The sequence below is a fragment of the Amblyomma mixtum genome, chromosome 3 (assembly GCF_055824585.1).
Source record: "Amblyomma mixtum isolate Tamu chromosome 3, ASM5582458v1, whole genome shotgun sequence".
In the NCBI taxonomy this organism is placed as follows: domain Eukaryota; kingdom Metazoa; phylum Arthropoda; class Arachnida; order Ixodida; family Ixodidae; genus Amblyomma; species Amblyomma mixtum.
In genome coordinates this window covers 31,859,992-31,887,668 of record NC_143014.1, presented here as the reverse complement: position 1 = coordinate 31,887,668, position 27,677 = coordinate 31,859,992, and the positions used below count along the sequence as shown (strand labels likewise).

Here is a 27,677-nt window from a genome sequence, read left to right as displayed (position 1 = left end):
TACAAGATGCTGCAATTGAATTTAATGGTAAACGCAGCCAGAACACACTCCATGTGTATGAACCTTATTTCATAATTTTTACTACATAAGGTGCCAAGGATGCAAGTTCAAAGACAAAGTTCAGCTCAATACTTAGCATCACAGGAATCTTTCTTCTTGTCATTGGAACTGTCATATTCCTGGAACCAAGAGAGATGACTGACACATTACTGTTGATCTAGAACTTTGACAACTTTTATTGAGCCACAAAAACCCCCACAAACACAGAGCAAACCCACTAATGCAAACTATGATTGTCAATGGTTTACTTTTTGTGCGAGTTCAAGCAGTTTCAATGTGTGTGTTGAACTGTGAACCCTTATGCATCCCTAATTCCCACTGCACACTCATTTTGGGACAGGCATTGAAAATGTACACTGGTCAGATGTTGGAACATCAAGATGTACACAACACTTGTATTCAACAAAAAAACTCTAGCACTTGACACCACAATGAAAATAAGCATGACATCTGTTCACTACAGACTTACACAAAAAGTTAGTTTTACATTCTCAGGAATTAAAATTAGCCATGGCTTTAGGCATCTGAAACATACAGGAGATGCTGGTTATGTGTTCATCTTCAACACCAAAACAAGGATTACACTTGATAAACAAGTCCCGGCCATGAAATCTTGCCATGCAATAGCTCTCGTCACAGTCCTCTCCCCCACAGCCATGTTTCTTTACAAACTGCAGGTTTCTTTAGAGGTAAGCATTCTAGTGAAGTGGACTTTGACAGTGCTTGGCAAACTTGAACTGACTGGCTACAGGAAACTGAACAGGGTGTACGCAGGTCAACCAAGGGACCACCGACTCTCTGCAAATGGCGAGACATCAGTTCCGCTTTTCACGCCTGCTACTCTCCTGGAATAGGACAAAGAAACTGGCATAAGGGGCTAGGAAGGAAGAAAGTATTGTGCAGATGCACTTAAAAATACTATAAGCCAGAGTGCAAAACAGGACATGGGTGACAGGGCAGAAGTGTGCAGTAAACAGGCACTGCACACACATAACACAAACAAAAGGATGGCTGAAAGCAAATTCTGAAAAATGACCAAATGGTCTTGTGTTACACAAGCTGCACTGCCTCACCTTAGTTCCATTCCTCTGAGACTGCACAAGGTACAACAAACAAGAGCAAGCTCACAATCTCAGAATTAACCACCTTAAAAGAGCTAAGGCAAAGGCACATCTCAGGGCTAAAACTGGCTGCAACTTCACACAATGGACAGCGTTTGATCTTACCTTCTGAGTCAGAATAATGAGCAGGCGTTTGAAGATGCTAATGAAGTCCAAGAACAAGTCAACAGAGTGTCTGCAAAGATAAAAACAAAACGTGTTTGCGAAATGAAAAATAAACCAGCTTCCGGCTCACATGCTGGGAAGAAGAGAAAGAACATGCGAAAAAAAAAAAGCTTTACAAAGTTCACCCAACACATTGAGGTCCGCCATTTTAATATCCTGTCAACCTAACTGGCCAATTGCAGTGACCATGATGCGCCACAGGGGGCAAAATTTAAATGCAATCAATTGATCACACTAATGTGTTGCTAATAACACAGGTATGGTTCATGTTCAGAGTGCAAGTGCACGAACCCTACTACCCATGGCAATCTCGCACCTGATAACGATCTACATACAGAGGAAGTAACAGTACCGAAATCAAGGAGCATAAGGAATATTTCATTTTTCTTCAAGGTGGATCAATGGTAAATTAACACTAAATATTTATTGCTCGAAGACAATTGCCCTACACTGCGGAAACGCTACATGAACCCCGTTCATTGCTCACTTTAATCGCAATCTGGAAAAATACAATAAGTGAACGAGTCATAAAAAAAAAAAACTGGTGTAATATATTGGTGGCTCAAATACACTGTGAATGGTATGTAGCGTTTTAGCATCAGGTGGCTATAAGGGATAGATTCAAGGCAGTTTCTTTGCTACCAGAATTGCCATGCAACATCAAGAAATCCTTATTTGCTAGCTAACAGACTTTTTCTTTTACATTTCTAGATGGACCTGAGGGCTTTTAATACAACGACAGTGCCATGCAGAGATGATAGAAAGGACAGCAGTTATACGGATAGCAACAGCGATTCGGACTAAAATCCTACTCATGAGGTGGATGCTACTGATGGGAAGGACGTCACCTCTGTAAAATCAGAGCTCAAATTCCTAATCCTGCCAATGCTGCTAAGATCAAGAGAAAAGGAAGATGAAATTATGAACAGAAAAATGCCGCTGCCGATGGAGTAGATGTGGGAGGTCTTAAAATATTGTCACGTTGTAGTGACGGCAGTCCAGCGGTCAGGAAGACACCAGAAAGACTTGCAAACGAAGCTCTTTATTTGGGCTGACTTGCGCCCGCAAAATAACTGAATCACTCGGTGGCGGCGTAAGCAACAAGCGTGCTTGTCAATCGTCGAACTACGAATGCCCGCTGCTCGCGGCATCGTTCAATTTAAAGCCGGCAAGGAAACTTCGAGATAACAGGTCGAGATCATCTAGAGTAATCTAGAAACACGTAGATGCAGCTGTTTATGGCTGTGAACAATCGAGATAAGTCCGGTCGCTTCTCGCGTCACAAACAAAAATGATAACACCCCTTTTCTGCGGCCTTGCGCGAACGACGGACGCTACAATGATACGTGGCATTACCCCCCTTCCAAAGAAGCATCGTCTCGATGCTTTAAAATGAAATTAAACACGGAGAATGCTTCGAGAACTTAGAGTCCTTTAGCGTTCCTAATAAGGTGTAAGGGCAGCGGTAAAAGCTTCAAGTCTGGCCGTGTCGTCGTCGTCGTCGTCGGTGTTGTCGTAGTTCTTGTCGTCTTATTTGTCGTCGTAGTAGTCGTCGTAGGGGTCGTCGTCTTCGTCGTAGGGGGCATGGTCTTTTGTTTTCGTTGATGGAGGATCTTAGTTCTTGCGCTCAGAAGCAACCTCACCTCCAGAGGCTGCTTTATTCAGTTTAATCTTCGGGGGCTGGGGAAGCGTCCACGCACTGCGTAGCCTCGGCTAGGAGATACTTAGCGCGGTGACGATGGCGACGGAGAACGCGATAGGCGGCTCGGCGATGAGTATCCTTCCCGACGCAAAAAAAACTTGATTTCGGCTGGTCGCTGGCCGGGTCGGGGTCGTGGGGCGTCGTAAGGGAACCCTCGGATGCTCATTCTCCTGTATGGGCAGTACCGAAGAATGTGACCGGCTTCTCCGCAGTGGAAGCATTGAGGGCGGCGCTGGTAGGGAGTTCTCCACTCGTCGCATTTCCTCGGCCGTGTGCGACGCCCCTAGGACGGGCGAGTTGGGGCGAGAAGGCGGCGCTCCAGCGCAGCTGGCTAAGGGCGATAGGGGCTTGGGTCCCGTCGTCGAGGTGCAGGACGGCGCACTGCTGCGGCGTAAGTCATAGCTGGAGGCTCCAGAGGCGGCGTGGTAGGCTGGAGTCAGTTCCTCCGGGGAATAACTCATAGGGCTGGCATCACGACTTGCAGGGGTTGTCCGGTGCCTGGAAGGCTACCCAGCACCTCCACCAGATGTCACGTTGTAGTGACGGCAGTCCAGCGGTCAGGAAGACACCAGAAAGACTTGCAAACGAAGCTCTTTATTTGGGCTGACTTGCGCCCGCAAAATAACTGAACCACTCGGTGGCGGCGTAAGCAACAAGCGTGCTTGTCAATCGTCGAACTACGCATGCCCGCTGCTCGCGGCATCGTTCAATTTAAAGCCGGCAAGGAAACTTCGAGATAACAGGTCGAGATCATCTAGAGTAATCTAGAAACACGTAGATGCAGCTGTTTATGGCTGTGAACAATCGAGATAAGTCCGGTCGCTTCTCGCGTCACAAACAAAAATGATAACACCCCTTTTCTGCGGCCTTGCGCGAACGACGGACGCTACAATGATACGTGGCAATATGATCATGGGCGTCCGGAGGGGGGGGGCAAGGGGGGGCGGCTGCACCCCCCTGGAAAATGAGTAAGTGATGGCCGCACGCCAGGGGCGGTGGTGCGCTCAGTCAAAAGGGTAAAAGCAGCCCCGCATGGTCACATCTGCGAAATGCCGCGTCCGGGCGTGCGTCGTTCCGCCGTTTTCAAACCACGCCATCGTTAGCTCTACTGAAGGGCGACCTGTTCCAGACATACAGCGGCACCGGCGAGCATGTGTTTCGAGCCGCCTTGAGATGGGTGTCTGTTTCTTTGATCTCTAGAGAGATAGCGACACGGAGGCAGACAGTGCACGGGGCATCTTGTTTTCGCCTATCGTTATGCCGGTCACCGATGAATTCTTGAGGGAAGGTAAAATCAGCCGTGTCCACCCCCGCTTTGTCGGGCTGCTCAGGGGCAAGCGGGCGATGAGTTGGCGCCGCCGCCGCTCGCTGTCTCCTCCGATCCACGGGTAGCGCAGTTCGGTAGAAGCGCCGCTTTCAGAATCTCCGTCAAAGGGGATTAGCTGCTTTTGTTCACGGCGACGCAGTCTCCCGAGGCGCCCCCACACCAGCGTTCTTTGCGTCTTCTGCGAAAACCAGCGCCTTTGGTCAACGCAGCCCGATGGCGCCTGCCTGGCTCGCCTGTCACCTCTGGCTGGGCCTCAAATCACAACAGCGCCCATGTACTGTGCGTGTCAGTGCATGGTAAAGAGACCCAGGTGGTCGACATTACCCGGAACTCTGTACTACTCCATCCCTCATAGCCTGAGTCGTTTTGGGGCTCTGAACCCCATAAAAACACAAAAACAAATTTTCCGACTGGAGTGGCGAGTGTCCCTTCCCCTCGGAAGTTGCGCGGCGTTCCTTTCACCCCCAAAGTGCGCATTCGGGGATACTGCGGCAAGTAAGCCCTTGCACGTGTGCGCGCCTCTGTGTTTGTGCTTGGGTGTTTTTAGTGGCCGGTTGTCAGCGAAGCTGAGAACAACCAAGACAGCGGACGAGAAAACGACGAGCGGAGAGCAGTGTGTGTGCGGTTGCTCGACTGTGCGGATGCGCAAGCAAGATGGAGCGAGGTGTATGAAGCTGCGAGCGTGCATTTATCTTGTAAATAAGTTTTCGTTGTATATATAGTCATCTTTTGTTTTCAACGTACGCGTTCAACAGTTTTTCCAATCAATGTGTATGATGAGTGTGCACCGAGAGCGTGTAATGAAGCACAGAAGTGAATTTATCACACGTGTAATTACGCAATTCGCCCAGAAAAATCCGAGGCGCCTACAGTTGCTGTTCAAGGAAGACTGACTGAGTGACTGTAGTTGCGTGTTTGTGAACATATTGTGCTGTGTGCTGGTCATCAATCCGGGTGAGTCGAGAACCCGTATGCAGCAAGACTGAGCACTCTTCTCCACGAAGTGATATAGCATCTTTTTGCATTTTTATTAATTTTAGTTGTTTCTTCGTTGATAACCCAAGCAACCACAGATATCCGTCGGACGTACGAGCTAGATCCGAACGTCCTTTGCCGAGATCGAACGTCCATCGGACGTACGAAAACAATCCGATTTCGGATATCCGTATTCGTACATCCGCCGGACGTACGGACAGTGTCCACTTTTGTATATCCGCATGAGAGACGAGGTGGACGTCCGAAGGATGTAAGGTCGAGTATTTTCCCAGGCCATGAGTATGTAAGTTTTTTATTTCACAGAAAATTCGAGTCTTTCGTGTATGTATACTGTTTTATTTGCATCAGTTGGAGGGTTTGACGCGAAGACGTTTGTAAATTGGTACGATTCCACTCCTACCTGTAGTGCAAGAGCCGCCAACAAGCTAAATTTATCTAAGAGGAGAAGCAGGTGTTGCAGAATTTTGCAAGAACTCAATGACTAGTTTTATATTTATAAAACTTCTCCAAATTACACTGTTTTGCTAGCTAAACTTGCCATTGAAACCATTCGTAAGCATCAAAACTCCTGTGCATTCTGCTATCACCATCATCATAGATGTCAGTTCGCGGTCAGACCAATCCAATCCATCAGTACGGCTCCGTAACGCTGTTGTTGATATGTCGCGTAGTGTTGTCGCGCAGATCTTTATAGCTCTGTTATTATAAAATGTGGCTTTGTTCGGTCTGTGGACGAAAGTTGCATGTAACTTAAGCAATTCGAAAGATACGGGAAGCGCCTAAAGCTCTTCTGGAACAGCGGAATCCCGTACTGCGTCGACCTTGGTGTTAAGAAGGCTTAGTGCACATGTGATTGCCTACGAAGGTATGTATCCAGTACACTTCTTGGAACTTTGCTTCTAGGACAATGCAGTATGCTCATATAACATTCGTTCACAGGACAGTGGGAGCAGTAAGCGCTAGGAGATGGCTTCCCCAAGTGTGTGCTGTTCTCACACTTTCGGGAGCCTATATCACACAGCTGCGGGAGCCCTCAACTCGCGCGACTAATTCCCACTCCTCTTCGAAGTTGCGGGACGGAGTGTTTTCGCATCTTGTTAATTTTTAAGGCATCGCTATGTTCACTGTGCCTATATAAAGAGTGACAACGCGCGAAAGGCAGACCATAGGAAGCACGTGAGGTCGCAGTGGTTCGCAACGGAAGCTTTGCGGCTTTCTGTGCACAGTCGCGTACTACAGTGCTGCGCAGGTTAGTGCCCTAAGGCCCATGAAAATAAAGAACAGATACATTGTCAAATATGGTGTGGAAAAGTGAGAGCTGTTATTGCCTTATATTTATTGAGGTGTTTGTTAAAGTGCATTGTCTGTTATACTTGCAGCATTAAACACTTCTATTAATTGGTTCCAATGTTTTTACTTGGGCTACTGCATTGTGCCATTTGTTTCACATGACTGATGTTTGCCGCATTCTTTTTTATTTCAGAAATCCTGTGGGTGGGAAGATTACGGATGTTATCCCAAGCTTGCCACATTTGAAGAGTCAGATTTAAGAAATTTTCCGAATGTAACCCATTGCTCTGCTGATGTATCATCAACCACAATAAAATATGCGTGCTGCATCAAATTGTTTTTAGTTTTATTGCATTGCGCGGAGTGAAAAAATCACGCATGCACCATATATGCGAATATTCGAGAAAGATCCGCCAATGGACGTACTCAACTGGACGTCCGTCGGCGGGCGAACCGTATACCTTTGGCCACCTTTCGGACGGCCGACGGACGTCTACCGGCTGTTTGCGGATGTTCAGCGGACGTACAGAACATCCGAAATAGACCTCTGTCGGCCGTCCGAAGGATATCGGTGGTTGCTTGGGAAACTCCAATGTACCTCTCCTAGCCGCGCTTTAATTTGCTGTTTGTAATTTTTCTTTCATGTGTGCATTTTGTTTAATTTTTATTTATATATAAATAAATAAATTTACTCCGCAAATAGCGCCTTTCTGCTACGAACATACCCCCCCCCCCCCCCCCCCGGGGCACCAACGGGGCCCCCCCCTGCAAAAAATTCTGCGGACGCCCTTGAATATGATAACCAAGGCGTAACACCGGTGAGCACATTTGGTAGTGCTATGCCAATAAAACAATACAAAAGGTATGAAGAGGTATCCTCAGCCATAAGCATCCATCGCCAAGCAGATGAACACCTACACAAGAAATTTATCAAGTTTGTGTCATGCTCACTTTCCTACTTGATGTTCCCTAAATTATACACTCCGATATACGCACAGTGGGGTGTAGCGGGAGCTTGGTAAAGAGCCAGCCAACATAAAGTATAAACTGCACTTTTTCCACGACCACAAATACAAAGTGGCCATTAGTGGTGGCTTGACGCTACGCGACCCTAGGCTTGCTGCTACAGCACGACTGAAGAGCCTGAAAAAGTAACTGCACCTGGCCCTGGCATACTTTTTGGGTGCCTCGATGCATGCGTCGTGTGCCACGCGCCGTGCAAGGTGCACAAGCACCCAGGCACCCTCCCCTTCGTAGCGAGCACCGGTGGTGAAACAGACAAACGCCGCACATGAAATTTATCAAGCGCTATGCATGCCCACATGTTGGAGAGGGCGCAATTTATAATCACTTTATGCACACTGGCAGTGAGCGCCCGATGAAGTCGTGGGCCATGCATTTTGGGAGACAACTGTACATGCTATTACACACACTTGCCAGTGAAATTATTAAGAGTATCATGCAGATAAAAAGAAAGAGGGGAGGGGGATTATATTAAACTGATGCAGTTACCTGATGTAGTCACGCTCCCCACGCTTCCTTTTCTCGATGATGAGCTGGGTGTCATAGAGCACAAAGCCACAGAAAACAGCCACACCAAGGTAGAGGTTGGCCTGAAAAAGAATTGCTAGCTTTAAAAGGCAAATAAAGCTTATATCAATTTGCTAGGCACAACACTGCCACAACACAACTGTTCTGCAAAGCTTGGTTATTCCGGCAACATATGAGAAAAGTTATGTACACAAGAAAAAGTACCCAGAAGAACAGTTACATTGTACAAACCCACATACAGTCAAACCCACTTATAACACTACCGGTTATAACAATGGTCGGTAGTGGCACTGTCAACTTTTGCATGTGTTCTATGATATTTTCAGCACAACCCTGTTATAACAATTATTGGTTATAACAATGGTATTTCCATGGCACTTCAGAATTGTTATAAGTGGATTTGACTGTATTAGACAAGTTTTTTTTCCCCCCCCCAGGTTTCAGCATGTCTAATTTCCGCCTCGCATATCTGGGTATACAAAAAAAATTCAGCCCAAACTTTCAGTTCCAGTCCCATTATTATTCAACGCTATCTACACTTCATCTCACAAGTTGTTTGCAGTACTGTGAAAGGTACAGCTCTCTCGTGCATTAGGGGCCAAGGAAGACAAGGTTGTCCCTCAAATATTTCAGCAGTGTTGAGACTTTTTCAAGCAATTATTCCAGTAATTGAAAAGGCAAATCAGGATGGTGTTTTGAAACTACACACAGCGTTTCATTTATTGGTTAAACATAAAGTCCGCACGAACACAGCACTGCAGAGGTCTGCTGCCAAGTGCCGCCATTCGTAAACATGGAGTCTGCCCAGTCGACAGCTGGACACTGGTGCTCCTCTTTTCCCAGAGATGAAGCCACCAGTTGTGGGGAAAGGGTCACAGAGGAACATCTTTTGCAGTGCATGCTGTTCTGATTGGCTCAGACTATCAGTCATCACAGTGCTACAAACAACTTAGCCCGGGTACCACCCACCCTTAAGGGGGACAAGGATCTTGAAGATTTTTGTTTGAACTATTAGTCAACATCTCTCGCTGAAACTTAGCATGCAGGTATAACATAGAATGCAGGTTCTAAATGTGCATTTTGATTTCAAATAGTTCACCCAGAAGGAAATATATGGCAAAACAACATCCTAATTAGATCATTTCTTAACCCTTTCGCTGTCACGGACGTACTGGTACGTTTTCGCGCTTCCCCCCCCACAGTGTCACTGACGTACCAGTACGTTCTCTATCGTGCGTTCAAAATTTCGCGCTTGAGCGCAAAGCTGACACTCTTGGACTAGCCGCGCCATCTGTTGAATCTTTCTACAAGTTCGTATTTTCGCCCCTTACTGTTTTGGTACGTGTAGTGAAGAGTACGGAGCGACTGCCATCCCACCCCTCTCTCTTTGCTGAGTGGCGCGGTCGCTCCGCGTTCGCCCGATCATGACGCACCCGCGTGTGGTTATGGGTCCAAGGGTTGTTCTGCCATCTGCCGCTGTTTTGCAGCTTTTTATTTTTCTTCTATCGGCGTGTGAGCTACGGCGCTTCAAGTTCAAGGGCGCGCACCGTTGCCACTCCGAGAGTCAAAGAAACCGACACATGACTCGATCGTTAGCGTTTCGCTCTCTCCTCGCACCCTCACTTGCGGCTGGCAGCAGCAAACGTAAAGCTCCTCTAACTTTGTTTTAGCCTTTTTCCATCTCCCTCTCTCATCTTTATTACACAGCGTCCCATTTCTCTCCATTTTGCGGGCCACTGAAAGCACACCCCCGCTGCGCGCGGTTACTTTCGGATATGGCTGACTGCGCGGGACCTTCCTCTGCGCATTGGAGCGGTGGCTCTTCCGATTCTGAATACGAGCCGAGCTCAGATTCGGACTCGGACAGCGTCTCATGCGAGGAAGAGGCGAGTTCCGCATCGTCAGATTCTGATGTTGAAACAGCGGACCATCATCCCGGATGCGTGCGACACTGGGGGTGCGTCACGGGCAGAAATACACCCGACAGCGAAAGGGTTAAAGGGCCACTGCCCAGGGTCCGGACATTTTTGAAAAACAAGCCCACTGCATAGATGAGGCATCGAAGATAACCTCTGCAAAATACTAGAGCCATGCGCGCCCCAAAAAGCTGCGAAAATTCAAATCAAAGCCCATTCGTTCTTTCCTTCCTTCAAAAACGGGCCCGGCCCACTACTCTGCACCCCGCTGACGTCAAGGGGGGCTACTTTCGCTAAAGGCACTCCATTGGTGCATCGTTCTGACTGACGGGAGAAGGTTGGGCGTAGCCTTGGCGTCGCGTCGTCTGCACAAGGCTTTCCGCAGCGCCTTCTGGTCTGGCTCATGCCTACAAAGCCGCATGAAGGAACAAAAAAAAAAAAAAAACTGCGGAGGGAGCGTGCGGCGACAGCCTTGAACCCTAGCCATAAAAAGTAAAAAAATAGTAAAACTGAGGGAGTTGGTTGGGAGTTGGCCTCTCGATCGTTCAGTGTGCGGAGAAAATGCAAAAACCAAGAAAAGAATTCTATTGAAGGCGGGGCCATGACGTCGCCCTGTGACGCACTCCACAGACACCACGCCTCCGGCTTACACCGGAGAAGGAAGGGGTGATTTTGCCTTGCCGAGCCTACTCGACGAGGAGCGGGAGAGAAGAATTTCGAGGAGGGAATGGAAGGAGAGGAGGCTCGCTCAAAGAGAGGTAGAGAGTGCCTGCTGCGCTGGGGTGGGCACGGGCCCTTTAAGGGCGTTTATGGTAATTTCTCAGTTAAAGAGCTTTAATCCTGGGTTCGAATCCGGCCGCGGTGGCCGCGTTTCGAAGAAGGCGAAACGAAAAAAGGTGCCGTATGCTGTGTGATGTGAGTGCACGTTAAAGGTCCCCAGATGACTGAAATTATTCCGAAGTCCTCCACTACGGCCCCTCTTCCTTTCTTCTCTCATTCCCTCCTTTATCTCTTCCATTACGGCATGGTTCAGGTGTTTGAGATGCGAGAGATACTGCGCCGTTTTCTTCCCTCAAAAACCAATTTCCAATTTTTTAGAAAGCTTTAAGAATAAGCAAGTCATTAGCAAATGCCATACACACATCCTCAAGCTAACAAAATGCCTATAAAGCCATTTTGTTGATTGTAACAAAATCAAAGAAAAAAGGTTCAGGTTTAGGTTTATAACGTCCCGAAGCAACTCAGGCTATGAGGGACGCCGTAGTGAAGGGCTCCAGAAATATCGACCACCTGGGGTTCTTTAACGTGCGCTGACATCGCACAGCACACGGGCCTTTAGAATAACAAGGTGGCAGTAATTAGCCCACATTTGACCTAAGTGCTAATCTATCATGTTCAAAGGAAAAAGGAAGGCTTTAGGTGAACCATTGGAAATGTCTCATATTCCTATAGAAAAGCTTTTCTGAGTGAGAAATTATCATAAAAGTCAAAGAAATGGCCTAACTGGGATGTTATTTTGCCATATACTTCCTTCCAGGCGAGATATTTGAAACCTTAATGCATATTTTAAATCAGCATTCTATGACACCTGCATGCCAAGTTTCAGCAAGTTATGTTGACAAATAAAGACAAGTTTTTAAGACCCTCACCCTCCCTTAAACTAGGATGTAACAACAAAAAAAGATTTTTCGTTACATGTAATTTTCAAGTGAACGCTCAAATGGACAATGCAGAATGGAAACCAAAATGTAAAATTATATTGAATCACCTAGCAGATTGCTCACAGTGAACACTGGTTGCTCGAAGTCACCGGTAATACTCAACTGCAGCAACAGCCACCATCTAAACTGCCATCATCTCTGCCGCAGATCATATGAAACCACTACACGTCAGGCGGGGAGAGTTGAAAAGGGGGAGTCTGAAGCACGCGCATCTTCCCGCGTGCCCCTTCTCCCAGTCTGCCCTGGCCACCTTCTCCCAGTCTGCCCTGGCCACCTTCTCCCAGTCTGCCCTGGCCACCTTCTCCCAGTCTGCCCTGGCCACCTTCTCCCAGTCTGCCCTGGCCACCTTCTCCCAGTCTGCCCTGGCCACCTTCTCCCAGTCTGCCCTGGCCACCTTCTCCCAGTCTGCCCTGGCCACCTTCTCCCAGTCTGCCCTGGCCACCTTCTCCCAGTCTGCCCTGGCCACCTTCTCCCAGTCTGCCCTGGCCACCGCTGCCCTAGGAAACTGTTGTCTTTGCCTCGCGTGACTGGAACACTTTGCCGTCATTGTTACAGCTACACATCTGCTGCCGGCCCCAGAATGACACGAGCAACCAAGTGGTGAGAATGAGGCGCACTGCATGTCCCGTGCCTTCTTTGCTGCGCCCTGCTGTTTTACACAGCTCTTGAATGTGAACTGTTGTAGCGCCACTTGGTGCGACGCTACAAAAGTGAAAACTGCGGACAGAGAGGCGCTAATCATGCAGGATAACGGTGCACTGTGTCAATTGTGTTTGCTAATTGCAATCACAGGCATTCCTCTCATAGCAGTTCGTGCATCATGAAACTTTTGCGTGCTTTGACCAAATTTCAATTAACGCAGCAGTACGTAATAAACAACAGGTATAGTCAGTTTGTCATATCAAGGCAAACCGCCACAACACCTCTGTTACATGGAGATTACAAAAACACCAAAAACACTCTTCAATGCAGCAGCGTTAAGGAATTGAAAGACTGCAAAATTGAGGAATTCACTACATGGAGATTCCTTACATCCAGGTAAACTGTATTAAACCCGGAAAGGCTGTATGCCATGTGGCCTACCTGGAACAGGACATATGAACCCAGGAACAGGTTGGCCAGGGTGAAGAGTGACATGACGGAGAGGATTGACATCAGAGTTCCTGAAACGAGTGAAGAGTACTTTACAAAGTCGAAAACAGAATGTTTCTAGCTATGGCAGGAATTCAAAACGATAGTAAGCCCTTGAAACAAGCAAGAGGTAATAAATTCCATGAGCCTGTGCACCACCATGAAAGCTTTCTGAAACATCCTGAATTGGATTATTTTATACTGCAAGGCTGAGCAAGAAGCTAAACTACCAAAACAGTTCCTGCAATCTTTTATCTTGTTAACTCTGAAATGTTTTATCTCAGAAACTCCTTTGTTGAAGCCAAATACATCTTTGCACTGCCTCTTGAGGAAAAGCCCATTATTCAAAACTAAAATTCTAAGTTTTCAGCCGTTTGTACATTAGCACGAAAGCATCCCCATGCTGCCTCACGTCTTTGTGAATGCCCTGTACACGTCTCTAGTCCACGTTATCACAGATCGGTTTTGGTTGTATGCGGTTTAATGCACCAAAGCGACTCAGGCTATGAAGGAAGCCGTAGTGTAGGGCTTCGGATAATTTCGACGACCTCAGGTTATTTAAGGTTGGAGATGCTAGGTTGACGGGTCAACTTTTGAACTGCTGTGCCAATTTTGATAATTTCAGGGATGGTTTTGCTTCTTGTTAAAAGACTTTATTCAAATTTCATCATCAAGCACAAACAAGAAAAACTTATAGCTATCATATAGAGCAATTAGGTCTGTCAGCTTAGGAAAACTACAATTTCCAACAATCATGATTTACTAATTTTGACTATCTTCTAGGTGGTTTATAGTGCAAGATAAGGCCAGGAGTGTATTTTTTAAGTCATTCCTATAAAAATGTCATCACTTTAAAAATGATGCTATTTTTCTGTTGTCGTTATATGTCAGACATTAATCATTTTTTGAGTTAGAAAAAAAAATAGTACATCTTGTTCCTTACAAAATTTGTCTAGAAACCACCTTGAAAATGGCTTTTTGACAAGTAGTTTGGAAATGATAGTTTAGGTTTTGTTTCCCCAAAATGTGCAAACTGAGAAAAATAGGTTCAAAGATTGCAGTACATGCTATTTATTTTATGACCAAAACTAATCCAAGTTCCCTACTCCCAACACGATGCTGCTCCATAGCAATTGCTTAGTTGTTTTTTTTTTTCCCCCAAGTTTTAGAGCTGTTTTAACACCTTGTCAGCACTCACTAGTAAAATGCTTTTCTTGGCTGCTTGGAAAGAAACAAACAACCAGCGTCGAACAGAGCTAAAACTAGGTCCGGCTTAGTGAGACTCCAAGTGGCACTAAAACAGCACTGGAAGGTCATGTGCTATGTTTCCGCCAATCCAAGCTTCTGTTCCAGTTTGCCAGCTGATCTGCAGTTGCGACAGCCAAAATTAAGCTTTCATTTTTAGTTTTTATTTAGCAGTCTGGTGTACTCCCTATAGAAGACCTCCCATGACTAGAACGTGCAAAAAACGAACTAATGCACACACTCTCTTCGTGTTTGGTTTCTCGCCACTCATAGCTAAGTCTTGAAAAAGCTTTTACAGGTGCTTTCAACAGCAAACACATACCACAGTCTCATGAAAAGAATTCCATCTTTTATACAGCGCAGATAACCAAATTTGGTGAGAAGTTTCTTTATTAAATCCAGAACACAGCAATACAAATTTAACTTTTGGTGAATGTCATGATTTTAGCCCCGCATCCCCCCCATTAATGTACACTGACATAGCACAGTACACAAGCCTCTAGTATTTCGCCTCCATCGAAATGAGACAGCCGTGGCAGAAATCGAACCCATGTCTTTCGGGTCAGCAGCCGAGCACCATAACAACTGAGCCACTGCGGCGGCTGCATTATCAGAGAAGCATGTTTTTATTACCCACTATCACTTCAGATTTTAGCATTATAGATGTTAAGCTTAAGAACTCAACCTTTTTGTTAAAAGAACCTGTGTGACTGGTACCTCAGCAAACAGCACTGAAAATGCCATGCTCCCAAAAACACCACCAGGGCTGTAAGCCAGTTGCTCTTACTGATGGTTAGAATAAAGGGCAGTATCACGGAAATGCTACAGCACAACATGGATACACTTGTCTGTAATTTCAGCATTTCTTGCACAAAAAACTTGGCATGAAGAACCAAAACATGCGATACAAATGACTGAAGTGACAGGCTATTATGTTGCTGCACAAAAAAAAAAAAAAAAAAAGACAGCACAACTCAGGTATAAGCAAACCACTGATGCACATGGACTGAACTCTGTGCAAATCCAAGTATTTCATTTAAACTTCATTTAAAAAAAAAAAAAGAGGCTCCTTATGACCTCAAACCCAAAACCAGTAGAAAGATAGTAGGAAGTTCACACTTACCGCCCACATAGATCCAACGGCAATGGTCAGTGTACAGTGCACTCAGAGAGAAACAAGTGAAGACTGCGCATGTGGCCAGGAATGCAGTGGCAATGATGGATGGGTCCACAGAGATGACTACGTCCAGAAGTGGTCCCATGCCCAAACCTTTATATGAATCAAAAAGCATACAGTCAGGTTGGAAAAGTCACAACAACACATGTTAACAAGAGTTGCTGCTTCACTGTTTTGGTATGCTCCAACATCACTTTGCCCCAGGAGCTGATATAACAGCAAGTGAATGAACAGCCATTACAATGATTTTTATGACTCACATGTGCTCAAACCTACTACTTGCGATGTCAAAGCCACTATTTGGCTGTTGAAACCAGCACTGGAACTAAACTAAAAAAAATTCAACAACAAATTATTTACAGAGTGAAGGAGAATTCCATGTGGTAACCCATGTTTACAAACATAATGCACATCATTCCAAATAAAATTAACCATGCAACATAAAATTTGATGTCTCCAAATAAAGCTGTCAAAAAAAAAATTCTCCCAACACTACTGATCATTACATCAGCAAGAATCAACTCCATAAGGATACGCCTTTCATATCCTATAGGCTGACTATCACAGCCCAGGACTTTTCACAAAATTTTTTGTTTAATCTGAACAAGATGAGGTTTTCAAGTGGGTGCGGCCTGCAACTAATCAAGCGGTGAGCCAAGGAATTCCATTAAGTACAACATGTAAAAAACAACCATTTCAAGGTGAGAACACCAGCCAGCAAAGTAGAATGAGAAGCACAAGTACAGTCACGGCCAGAATAACAGAGAGACTTTGGCGCCCCTACTCCTCTCCCTTATGTTCCGTAGAGGAAACGAAGGATTGCAGAGATTGTAAGTGCACAACTGGAACTTAATTGCATAAAAGCTAATCTGCTAGTTAATGCATGAGAATAATTCAATTGCTGAAGCATGCTACGTTTTATTCTGGCTGTGACTGTACAGGGTGATGAAAAGATGCGAATAGTGCAGACCCTACACGCTCTGCTGTTCTCATTTCTTTTCATTGCAAATTTACTTCAGTAGTATTAATTAACCTAGAGTCACCTACGATGCATTCTAGGGTGACTCTTAACATCAGGTAAGCAAGATGAAAAGAAATTCAAACAGCGGAGCGTGTGGGTGCCGCGCTGTTCGTATTTCTTTTCATCGTGATTATACATGCAATTCCTTGAAGGCCACTCTTGCAAAGCATCCAACGAAGCAATACCTGTGGTGAAGGCAAAGCCAACAAGGATGGCCAGGCGTACGTGCTGGTTTTTGCCATTGTCTGGGACTGCGAAGAGAGCCAGCAGAAGGCCAAGGGAAAGCAGCGTTGTCAAAAAGTTGCCCTGAAAAGAAATAGCAGGCCCCCCACCCAAGATTCAGTGTTTGGAAAGCTCGGGAAAGTCTGACCACTGATCATGAAAAGCGGCACAAAGAAAAAGACAACAGATGAACAGAAACACAGGGGCAGGCACCACCGTTGTTTATTGGCCGTTCTCGTATTTGTTTGTCTGATGAAGTAAAAACTAGTTAGTTCAAACTTCAAGAGACCAGCAAAATTGTCTGAATTATCTGAAAGCTTGAATTATCGAATGACACAGTTTGCATTACGGTAAATGGCTGCCCGATTTAGAGGTGAGAACAGCACGGCAATGACTATTTTTCCATGTTTCCATCAATGCCTTAATGACTGCACGTTGGGACCACTAAAACAAAACTTCTCCAAAATCATAAGGGCCTCTCGCACCCTTCGCAGTGCAACACAGTGACACTTCACTGCTACTGCGTTACATCCATCATAAGCGGCACTGTCACGTGTGAGGAGGCTCCACCATGCGAGCAATGGCACGTGATGAGCATGCAGTCTCTGACCACTGGAAAAATGGAAGCATGTGGACAGAAGCAAAGGAAACTGCTCAGTGGTGCCGAAGTGATGATGAAAAAAGGAGGGGAAGGGGGAGAGAGAGAGAGAAAAAAAACATCAGCAATGCCCCAATCAGCATGCGAGACTGTGCTCGGCTGACTTAGGCTAGCTGGCTGATCAAGCAGCCGTTGCTGCGGGCTGGCACGAGGCTCAGCAAAGCGAAACCGAAACTAAGCAGCCGAACTTCCCTCAGCAGGGGCAGTCCATTCGTCATCCCTCTTACCGTCACGCTTGCCACTGCACGTACGAAGTCAGGTTTGGAGTTTAGTTATCGGGTCTACTTGATTTGGCTGCTTTCTACACTAGTTCAAAAGTACCTGGTGTCAATGCAGCGCCAGTTCTTGCGGTGCGAGTGTAGCCTGACACTAATGCTCTCGGTGGAGCGGCCAAATCAAGTGAAAAAGTGCAGAAACGTTCGTCTGCTGCAGCCGTGTGCTGGTGTTTGTCGTGTGGTTTGACATATGCGCAGGGTTGTAATAGCTGTATTGAACGATATGCATGTGTTCGAAGTGGCGCATTTTTGGAGCGGCTGTGAAATTTGTTAATTCCAAAAGTGACAACTTTGATACCACCCTTTCCTTTGCATTGTGCAAAGTGGCGCAGGTCGACCGTCACAGAGTCAACAGGCACTTGAAGAAGCAACAAACTTTGAATTCAAGAGGTTAATCAGACTTCCGCTTGAGAAGACCTTTGAGTTTATACGCACGATTCAGGCTGTTGCCATTCTATCGAAAGGCGACTACGGTTATCCGCCAATTACAGAACGAAAGAGCTGCCTGATAACTTGGACTTATTTGAGCTCAACAACTTTCGTTCACTGTTGGCAAAGTGACTATCAGAGACTGACTGGCAGGAGAAGGCATGAGCTGACGGCGACCTCAAGGCCAGCCGCTATATGCGGCGGATGATGTCTACCGCAGCAAGTCATCACAAACTTTGCAATCACCCACTCATTAAAAACATCTTACAATCTGCCTTTTATGCAAATGATCCATCGTGCTGCGTGTAATAATATTTGCACACAAAAGAGAAATGGTGCAAAGCAAAGTGCGAGGCTGGACAAAAAGGTGAGAACACATACACAGTGCACCTGCCAGCCAGTCACGTGCGAGCACGCACATACGCACGTGCACACACACGCACACACACACTCATATGCGCACTGTCATTTCAGCTGTTCGGTGAGGCCACGGCGCAGATACCGCGTCTATCCCGGGTATGCGGCCGTCTCAACAGTGGCTTCAACGTCGCTCACTAAAACAAGCATGGCCGCGGAGACGTCTGCTACTGTCTGCTATGGAGTGCGCCTTGCACTACTTGCACGAGAACTCACCGGGAGGCTAGTGCAGAACTCGTGCAGCACAAAGCCAAGTCAAGTGCAAGAGTGCTGCACCTCCTGAACTGGTGCAGAGAGTGCAGCCAAATCAAGGTGACCTATTATGACGATCTCTTCCTGCGCCAGTCATACCCTGGACGCAGTCTCCCTCTGGAGGCCCCTTCGAATTAACCGATGTGAGACCCATAGTAACCAAATTAGCAAGTGTCCGACGCCTCAGACTTGCATGAGCTTTAGCCGGGCAGAGCTGGCAGTTCGAATTATCCAGATTTGCAAATTGATGGGGGGTCAAATTTACGAGCTTTTACTGTATTTCTTTAGTGCTACTTTTCCACATGAATACCCAAGATACAATCACTAGCAGTACACTACAGAGCAACTCACAGCAATGACACCACCAGAAAAAGTAAAGATGGATGCAACTCTAGTACTTTTTCTGTGCGCATTAGCCAGCTTTTCTTCCATAATACGTAAGCATTAACAAACAACCGTTTGTCTCAACTTTCCCAAAATGGCATGGGATGAGACTCGTAGGTGAAGTGGGCACACATGCATAAATTTAGACAAGAAAATACCAAAATATATTGCACAGCCCCTCCACTTGATTGAGATATGTTCAAAGACAAGCATGGAAACCTAGCAGACACTCAAAGCTGTTCTTGCATGCTTCAGCAAAGCCAAATCAACAGTGCCATTCCTGTTTTGTAACTTCATACCAGCACCTGATGAAAGCCTCCAGCCATGTGTGGAAATAAATAGCACAGACACGAAATGAAGTATCTGAGAAGTGCATGTAACATTAACACTACTTCCTGGAGTCAGCATCCTGATCACCCTAACTACATCCACAGCAGGACAAGGGCCTCTCCCATATCCTTCCAACTGAACCCCCCCTCCCCACTACCAATCTCCTGCTCCAACTGCAGCCACCTTATCCCCACAAACTTCCTAGCCTCATCCGCACACTGAACACACTGAACACTCAAGACCACACTGAACACTCAAGAAAGAAGTCTCTGTGCACCATTATGAAGGCAAGAGTTCTCAGTGGCAAGGAAACTAGATGCATTATCAGCATGCCCACATAACCCATGCAACATGGGCACTTCAAAGGCCTTTGTACTAACTGTCCACTGACTAAGCCGCTGGCTTGCTACTCCAACAATCAAGATATGAAATGCATTATCAGCATGCCCAGATAACCCATACAACATGAGCATTTCAAAGGCCTTTGTACTAACTGTCCACTGAAGAAGCCGCTGGCTTGCTACTCCAACAACCATTGAGCCAATGGTCAATTAAGCAAATCTCATGAAAGCTGGTGAACACCAGGAGACAGGAGTCCACACGCTTGACTGCAGAGCCTACTACTGTGCACTGTAGAACAATATTTCAAGCAAGACAATTGTAAGACTATTTAGGTTGTAGGAATGCTTAATTTGAAAACAAGCATGGTTATGAAGGCACGACAACCAAGGGATACAGCTTGGATGTTAAAATCCAACACAACTATGCCTGAGCCAGAAGTGTAATTGCAGAATGTCTGAGAAGCAACACTTATTACAACAGCAATACAACAAATTGTGACTGATGTAGCATATGATCTTTTGGTACTGTTATAAATGAGAATAGTGCGGCCAACTAGCAAATGTTGACTAATAACATTCGAAATGTATTGTCATAGCCAGAATATCTTAACCTGAGAAAAAGGCTTTTACTATATGCATCCAATATATGCAGCCACGTAAATCAGGGTCACCTCTCTACTAACATGTTTTGGCCATTGGGTATGTCAGGAAGCCCATTTCCAGAAAATCACAGAACTGAGACGTATGGCTGTAAGATCACGTGCCGAGGGCACTCACTTGTACACAGCTCCATTCATATGCAATTCGCAGAAAATACCTGTATGGCACTGCCATATTATGCGCAGAATCTTGCTAAATCACAATCCTGTGAGTAGGGTGCACGTACTGCTTGATGCAAAAATGCAATGTGCAATGGCCATCAGCCACACTGAACAGTTTTAGAATAGCGGAACCAAGCTTAGCAGCCCCCTATTCACACTGCGTATAATAATCTCGGGGACGAGAAATTTAAAACAAGCCGGCCGCATCTGCATTGTGTTAGCCGCTTACAGCGCCATTTCGGCTGAAAAGTGAAATGCTAAACTGTAAATATTGCTACTGTAATTTTGTTTAGACTTACTTGCATCAGTATAAGCAAAACGAAATAATAAATATTACAAGGACGCATTAGGAAATTCAACAGTTTGTAGCCTCTTTTAAAAAAGCAGCGCCAACCTGTTTAAAAAGCCTGCGCTTTCTGAAGCCGCATCTCCTTAGTGACCAAGCAACACGAATGCACTAAGCCTAGCAGCTATCCAAATCCAGAAGCAATCTTAAAACTTACGCTGGTTCATGGTTAGAATGCTGTGGTATGGGCATCTTGATACAAACAAGTTTTGTTCACCATTGATTTGCTGCGAACATGAGACACAGCGAAGAAAAAATAACGATTTGGAGGTGAGGCGAGCGGCCCCTGCTTCGTCAGACGCTGCCATGTTGCCTGACCCTCTTTGGCATTAGGGGGCCATACTATTTCACCACTTTTCGGTTAGCGGGCAACGCTAACCGAAAGGTGTTAGCGTTCTGAGCATGCGCTCTGGCATCTCACTATTCCCCTAACCGACAGGGTCACCCCATTCTAAAAATCTATACTACGTAATAGCAGACAATTCCAAGTTGGGTGGTCTAAGAACCTCAAGGGCTCTCTCGTTCTAAACTGCCATTAGAAAGTGGCCACGTGACATGGGTATACGTGTGATCCTGAAGTTTGAAGGTGACTTACCTGCAGGATATCTGTGAACAGGTGAACATATCCACCAGCTGCTGTTGCCAAGGTGGAAATGGCCAGGCAGCTGTACACATTCTTCAGGTGGTCACGCACTGGCTTATCCCTAATGAAGAGGCGAACATGCATAATATCAATGACAGCTTTGAGGACAAAATGGGCCACTAGCAACACAACCGCTACAGAATGGTAGTCAGCAAGAGAAGATAGTTAAAGCAGAAAACATGGGCACCATTGCATATGCTCCATAAGTTGTAGGTTGCTACTTTCCAACCTTTGTAGGAAGACTGAAAAATTACTTCCAGATTAAATTACCAAGCGCCTGCGCCACACTGCAAAAGGCCACTTGCTGCCGGTGGACATTCAACACAGGAGTTTCAAGATAACTTGAGAGAAATGAGGCGACACAAGCTATGCAAGTCTCTGAAAGAGCACTTCATGCACAGCAGGAATGCCATAAAGTGTAAGCTTCATATTTTCCTTGGGCAGCGTTTGGCTCAAAATATTGATTCAGGTTCTTATATACCCTAAACAATATTAATTAAAATGTAAAAAATTGTATAGGGAGCCCCTCACTTTCACCCTGAGAGCGTGTGAAATATCAAACTTTCACTGTGATAGCTGTATGGGAGCCTCTCTGGTGTAAATGATGATTTCTTTTGGCCGCAGTGGATGTGACCTGAACTCTATCACTTCTCGCCTACAGAAGATACAACTTCCACAAATGCGCTGACGACTGAACAATCTTGCACAGAGTGTCTTTTTTATTGGTGGCTCTGGGTGTTAAAGGTGGTTCTGGTATGGCTACGGTGAGTCAATTTGTTTGCTTTTTTGTGAGCAAAAACTAAAAGGGGCATGGAAAGCCACTAATGTCACTTCAATGCCCTGGGGAAAGGAAAACTTTTTACTATTCTTATGCTTGGAAAGAAAAAAATGTTATTTTTAAACTACACATAAACTGCCGCAAAGCTGTCTATGCACAGCAGTTTACTTCCAAAAAAGGCCAGTAGTGACAACGTCACCACTTAATTTTTTTCTTTTCTAGCTTATAAAAGCTCCGTTTTCGGTAAAACTAGCATCTTTGTTAGAATGTGGTCTATATATCAATACAGACCAACTTCAATACATCCTCAAAGTTTTAATGCCATGAACAATTTGATAAGCTTTTGATGAATCTGATGAAGCCCTTAAATTCACACCTCATCCCCATTTACATGGCCCATGTTTGGCCACTGAGCACAAGTTCATGGGTTTGATCCTGGACACAGTGACCTACAGATAAAATGTTCCTGCACAGAGATTTTGGTGCCCATTAAGGCACTACCAAGCTGTTCAAATTAGACTGGACCTCCTCATTACAAAGCACCTTCCAACCAACAATGTTACATTGGCATGAAAGATGCAGGAAAATAATGGCATGAAAATAACCATGTTTAAGACATCCAGTGAAATAATTTGCTATGTTTATAAGAAGCACTTAACGAGCTGGCCAGTTGAACATCACAAATATCAGTGCTGGAAGATGGGATGTAAACCCAAGAGGGCAGACAGTGATGACTGCTGCCAACTCCTTCAGCAAGAGAGTTAATAGTTTATGCTGCACGCATCCAACTTTGTTTATGCTCAATCGGTTCTCAGAATTTATGGTTTAGGAGGGTTTAACCTCCCAAAGCAACTCTGCCTATAAGGGACGCCGTAGTGGAGGGCTCCAGAAATTTCGACCACCTAGGGTTCTTCAAGATGCATTGACATCACACAGTACACGGGCCTCTATCATTTCACCTCCATCGAAATTTGACTGCCATGGCAGGGACCGAACTGCGTGTTCGAGCACCATAACCGCTGAGCCACCGCAGCAGCTGGTTCAAAAAAAAAATATGATCTACTCATAACTTACAATAAGAAAAATGCTACATCTCCACAGCCCTTCAGATGAGAGAGGTGCCACATTTTAGTCAGAATGTCAGTTTAGCATTGCTAGTCCACTGATACAACAGCTTGCAGCTAACTTTATTAGCTGCCAGGCAAAAACGACAGCATATGTGGTTAATCAGCAGTTTATTTTTGCTCTGATGAAAATTTTTAAGTAGTTTCTACATGTCAGCACCACCAACACATGGTAATAAACCTAGACTTGTGGCACCAGCTATGAAAACCAATGCCATTTAGCACATGAAGTCATTCCTTTTGCTACAGGCATGGATATCAAACTAAGAGTCAACCTAATGAAACCATTCAGCATTCATCATCACTAAATAAGCACACATAATGGAATCAACCACATCACACATGATCTATCATCTACAGCAAACTAGGCAAAAATGAGGGGGGACTAAACGCAGGCTATGAGAAATAAAAAAAAAACAATTTTGTCAGTGTGGTGTAAAGTTAAGCTATCTGCACTAGAAGCGTCTCCAATTGTGGACAATTCTAAACCTTAACAATTAAGCAGTGTCCAACATGCATAATCAAAGTAGTGGAGAGTCACCCCACGTAACACCACAGCATAAGGCTGATAGAAAATGCATGTCTAGGTAAATCAGCCAGCCACTTATGGAGGAAAAGAGGTTCCTTTAAGCTAGGAGGCCACATTTAAAAAGCAATATTTTTAATTAAATTTTTAAAATTCTGTTCCATCAAAATGGTGATTCATTCCTGAATGCCCTGCAACGCAAATTATGTTTTTAGTTAACACCATTACAAAGAAACACCCAAAGTTGCAATCCCCTGTGCATCTCCCGAGACCGAAAGTTTTTTGGCCAAATAAAAACAAAATTTTTTCATTATTAATTATTTTTCTTGTTCCCTTTTCAGTTTAGACTTATAGCTGTTTCTTATTATTCACGTCTATTCCTGTTTGTATTTAATAACTCAACCACTCACAAAAGCTACACAAGATGTTTGGAACACATGGGATGGCCATATCAGGATTCCAACACCAAAGTATGGTTTGTATGATGGCATGCGACATTTGAACACTGGTCACAGAGGTATGACAGATGTTTTGAAGCACATTGGAATCAAAAGTGGTCCGCACACAAGGAAAGCTTGCCTGACAGGTGGCAACAGCATACCTGGAAATTGTTTTGGTCTACCGATGTCGCAAAAAGACAAAAAACAAAACAAAAAGGTGGCCTCCACATGAGCAAAACCAAGGAAACATAAGGAGACAAGCTACAAATATGGTTTTTAACCATCCTGGACGTTGATTTATGGCATTTGTCGTTACCCCTAATCTTGTTTTCTCAAACTACAACTTTCTTGCCATTCGTTCCCTTCTTACACGAGAAATCCTAATGCTATCCCTGTAAAAGATTTCTATTGTAATTTGTACTTATTTTTTCCTATCTAGCAGTACAATGAACCTCAATAAATAAAAATATGCAATTTTGTGTTCTTCCAGGTGCACTTTTTCTCAAAAGATGCCTATATGAAAACCACTGTTTTTGTTCATTTCATTATTACACAATGACAGATCAGATGATGGTATCACAATAATATTGGTTCATTACACAGTTCTTGTCTTTGAGTGCAACACCAAAAGCAATCCGACTTGCAATGAACTAAATTAAAGTTATGTCTGTTGGCATCAGATGTATATTTATTACATTTTTAAGTAAAAATTTTTTCATCTGTTCTGACACTTTGTTTACAATAAAACAATGATGGAAAAATCTTTGGTTTTCATCTGCAGTTAAAAAGTTATTCCGGAGAAGTGGCCTCACACCTTGAATAGTATGCTTCCACACACAACTAGGTGAGCAGCTTGAACGAATGACACCGTCAAAGCGCCTACTTTTTCAAAATTATAATGCATGTCATTATCAAAGCTAGGCAGAATGCAAAACACTGCAGAAAGGCCTTTCTACAAGCATGGCAGGACTAAAACGGTATAATCCAAATGTGTGTTAGAAACCGTCCTTCCCTTAACAAGTAACTGTTATGCAACATAACCTGGGATGTCTAGTACAGCCATCAGCACAGCTGTCTAGAGCAATGGAGCAGTGTGTTGCAGAGCAAACAGTGAAATTGAAATCTTGACCCAGCTGCTCATTAACTGATACAGTGCAATCGCCAGGGCAAATTGTAAGTCCATGCTGCTTCGCTCCAGCACAAGCATTGTATATAGAACCGAAAACCTGCTTAAAATTTTACTTCCTTTGCACGACACAATGGCGTTCAGGCCAGGAGTTTATCCAAGAATTGAAATTGAAGGGACGGTGTAATTTTGTACAGTGTGGGGGGTTTGAGAGTGGAAGTGAAGCGGTAGTAATTTAAATTTTTTTCCGTCAATGTGCGGCGTAGGACTGGAAACGCTTATGACTCAAAACTCATGACAAAGAAGACAAAAGGTCCTCGTTTAGTGTAAATAGAAATTTGTTACGAATTAGGCAAGGGGGGTACCTTCAGAAAAAGATAGGGGCGGGGGGTGCATGGAAATTCACTGGTTTGAGTGCTCTACACTGCTGAGCTGACGACTGTAGATTCGACATAAACCCCACCGATGCTAACTGCCATGGCCAGATCTTTTGTTGTATTTTCTTTATTGATTGTAACTACGCGCTGCGCCATGCTGACAGTACCTTCACGAGCCCACAAAAAAATTAAAAACCACGCCGTCCCATACCTGCAGTATATTCTCTCCCTGCACGGCATCGGCCCGCTTAAACGCGGAACAAGGCCATGCCGCAGTTTTTTGCAGCTGCCAACAGAAACGGAACAAATGCGACGCGTGGCAACACTAAAATACTTCCCAGATTTCTGCACTGAGCAAGGTACAGAGTTATTAAATTGCATATATATTCACATATGCAACGAGTATCGCGCAAGAACGCAGTCAAGTGGACAAATCACAGAACCACCCTCCTGCTGAAGAAACAAACTGACGCAAAAACTTCCCAACGTTGCAATAAAAACATGAGCTTACGTTAGATCACAGAAAATGCGAAAGGCTGCGTCACGCTGTCTCCTTCTAAAACTTCTAGAATGTTCTTTCCTTCAAACGCGAGTATATTTCCCGGAAAGTCGCGGTACTTATGACCATGAGACTATCGCTTTATCCGTGTTTTACGCCGCCATTAGTAAAGACCATTTTCACATTATGAAGTGTAATAGCTAGCACTCCAGTTACAAGGGCAAGATTCAAACAGTTTTTGTTCGATCACACTGACAGTCGTACCCATAACATATACGGAAGGAACAATTTAGAGGATCAAATATGACGCTTGCGAGGGATCTTGCAATAAACAAACCTTAATATTGTAACCTTTATCTTAGCCAAAGGGGGGGGGGGGGGGGGGGGGGGGGGGCTGTAAGGAGGGGAGATGCCACTTGATAAGGTCTGAAACGACAGCAACGCAGCTTGACGCAGGTGTGTTCTATAAGTGCTGCCAATGGCTACTATCAGAGCCAAGGAGGTCTAACCCTGCTCATGAGCGGAGTGCGAAAATGTGCCCTTAAATCACACGCAGCGAGGTAAAATGGCACAAACTTACCACTAAGCAATAAGCATGACTGCAAAAAAGATGGGGCTCATGAAAACGAGCAAGAAAATGGTGTCTCTGATAACATAAGACCGACCGCTACACTGCCATTTTCATACGTCAGCGCTGTTCGAACAGGAATATCGTACTCGCGTCCTTAACGCGCGCGAAAAAACAACATACGCTACTTACAGTCTGTTGCTGAATGAGTTCACGAAAGCATTCATGTTGAAAGTCGCCTCCATTTCCTCCAGCCTCACAACGACTAGCTCGATTCGATGCCAAAACCCAAACAACACGTCAGCTCAGTCGGACGACAGCCCAGCAGCGGTTACCTCGACAGTGCTGCCACAGGTTCATAGCGGTATCTTTTGCTTCCGCTGGTTGCCCGCTCTTTTGATTACGTCACTGCTTCTGCGTGACGTCTTTGCATCCATGTTTTCATCACAGCGCATCTGGCTAGTGGTATTTTCGTACCTGTACCAGCTGCCTATGCTTGCCTGTACTCTTTTTGCAGCCTGTACTAGAACAAAGTGCTGAAAGTGAAGAACGCTTGTTGGCCGACCCGTGCAAATATGTATTTGACACAGTTGGACTAGAGCCTAAGTTGGACATCTACGTGATGGTGTCGTGCTGTTCAGCACGAAGAAGTCCTGGGCCAGTTGGGCCGGCTTTTCCTGTCCACTTCTCTTCCTATG

At 45.1% G+C, this 27,677-nt stretch overlaps 1 protein-coding gene across 2 annotated transcripts; it reads right to left on the bottom strand.

Moving 5' to 3' along the window:
• BI-1 (Bax Inhibitor-1) lies at nt 1–27,328 on the bottom strand. 2 transcript variants are annotated; one of them, XM_089578582.1, is made up of 8 exons: nt 27,172–27,328; nt 21,494–21,602; nt 16,609–16,729; nt 15,349–15,495; nt 12,933–13,012; nt 8,174–8,274; nt 1,287–1,356; nt 1–179 (listed from the first exon to the last, which is right to left on the bottom strand). In XM_089578582.1, the coding sequence occupies exons 1-8, from the start codon at nt 27,222–27,224 to the stop codon at nt 126–128; spliced, it is 735 nt and encodes a 244-aa protein (XP_089434708.1). In that variant the 5' UTR covers nt 27,225–27,328; the 3' UTR covers nt 1–125. The 2 variants fall into 2 exon arrangements, with proteins under 2 accessions (XP_089434708.1, XP_089434709.1); XM_089578583.1 differs by lacking the exon at nt 1–179 and adding an exon at nt 211–905.
• Between the last annotated feature and the right edge of the window lie 349 nt (nt 27,329–27,677).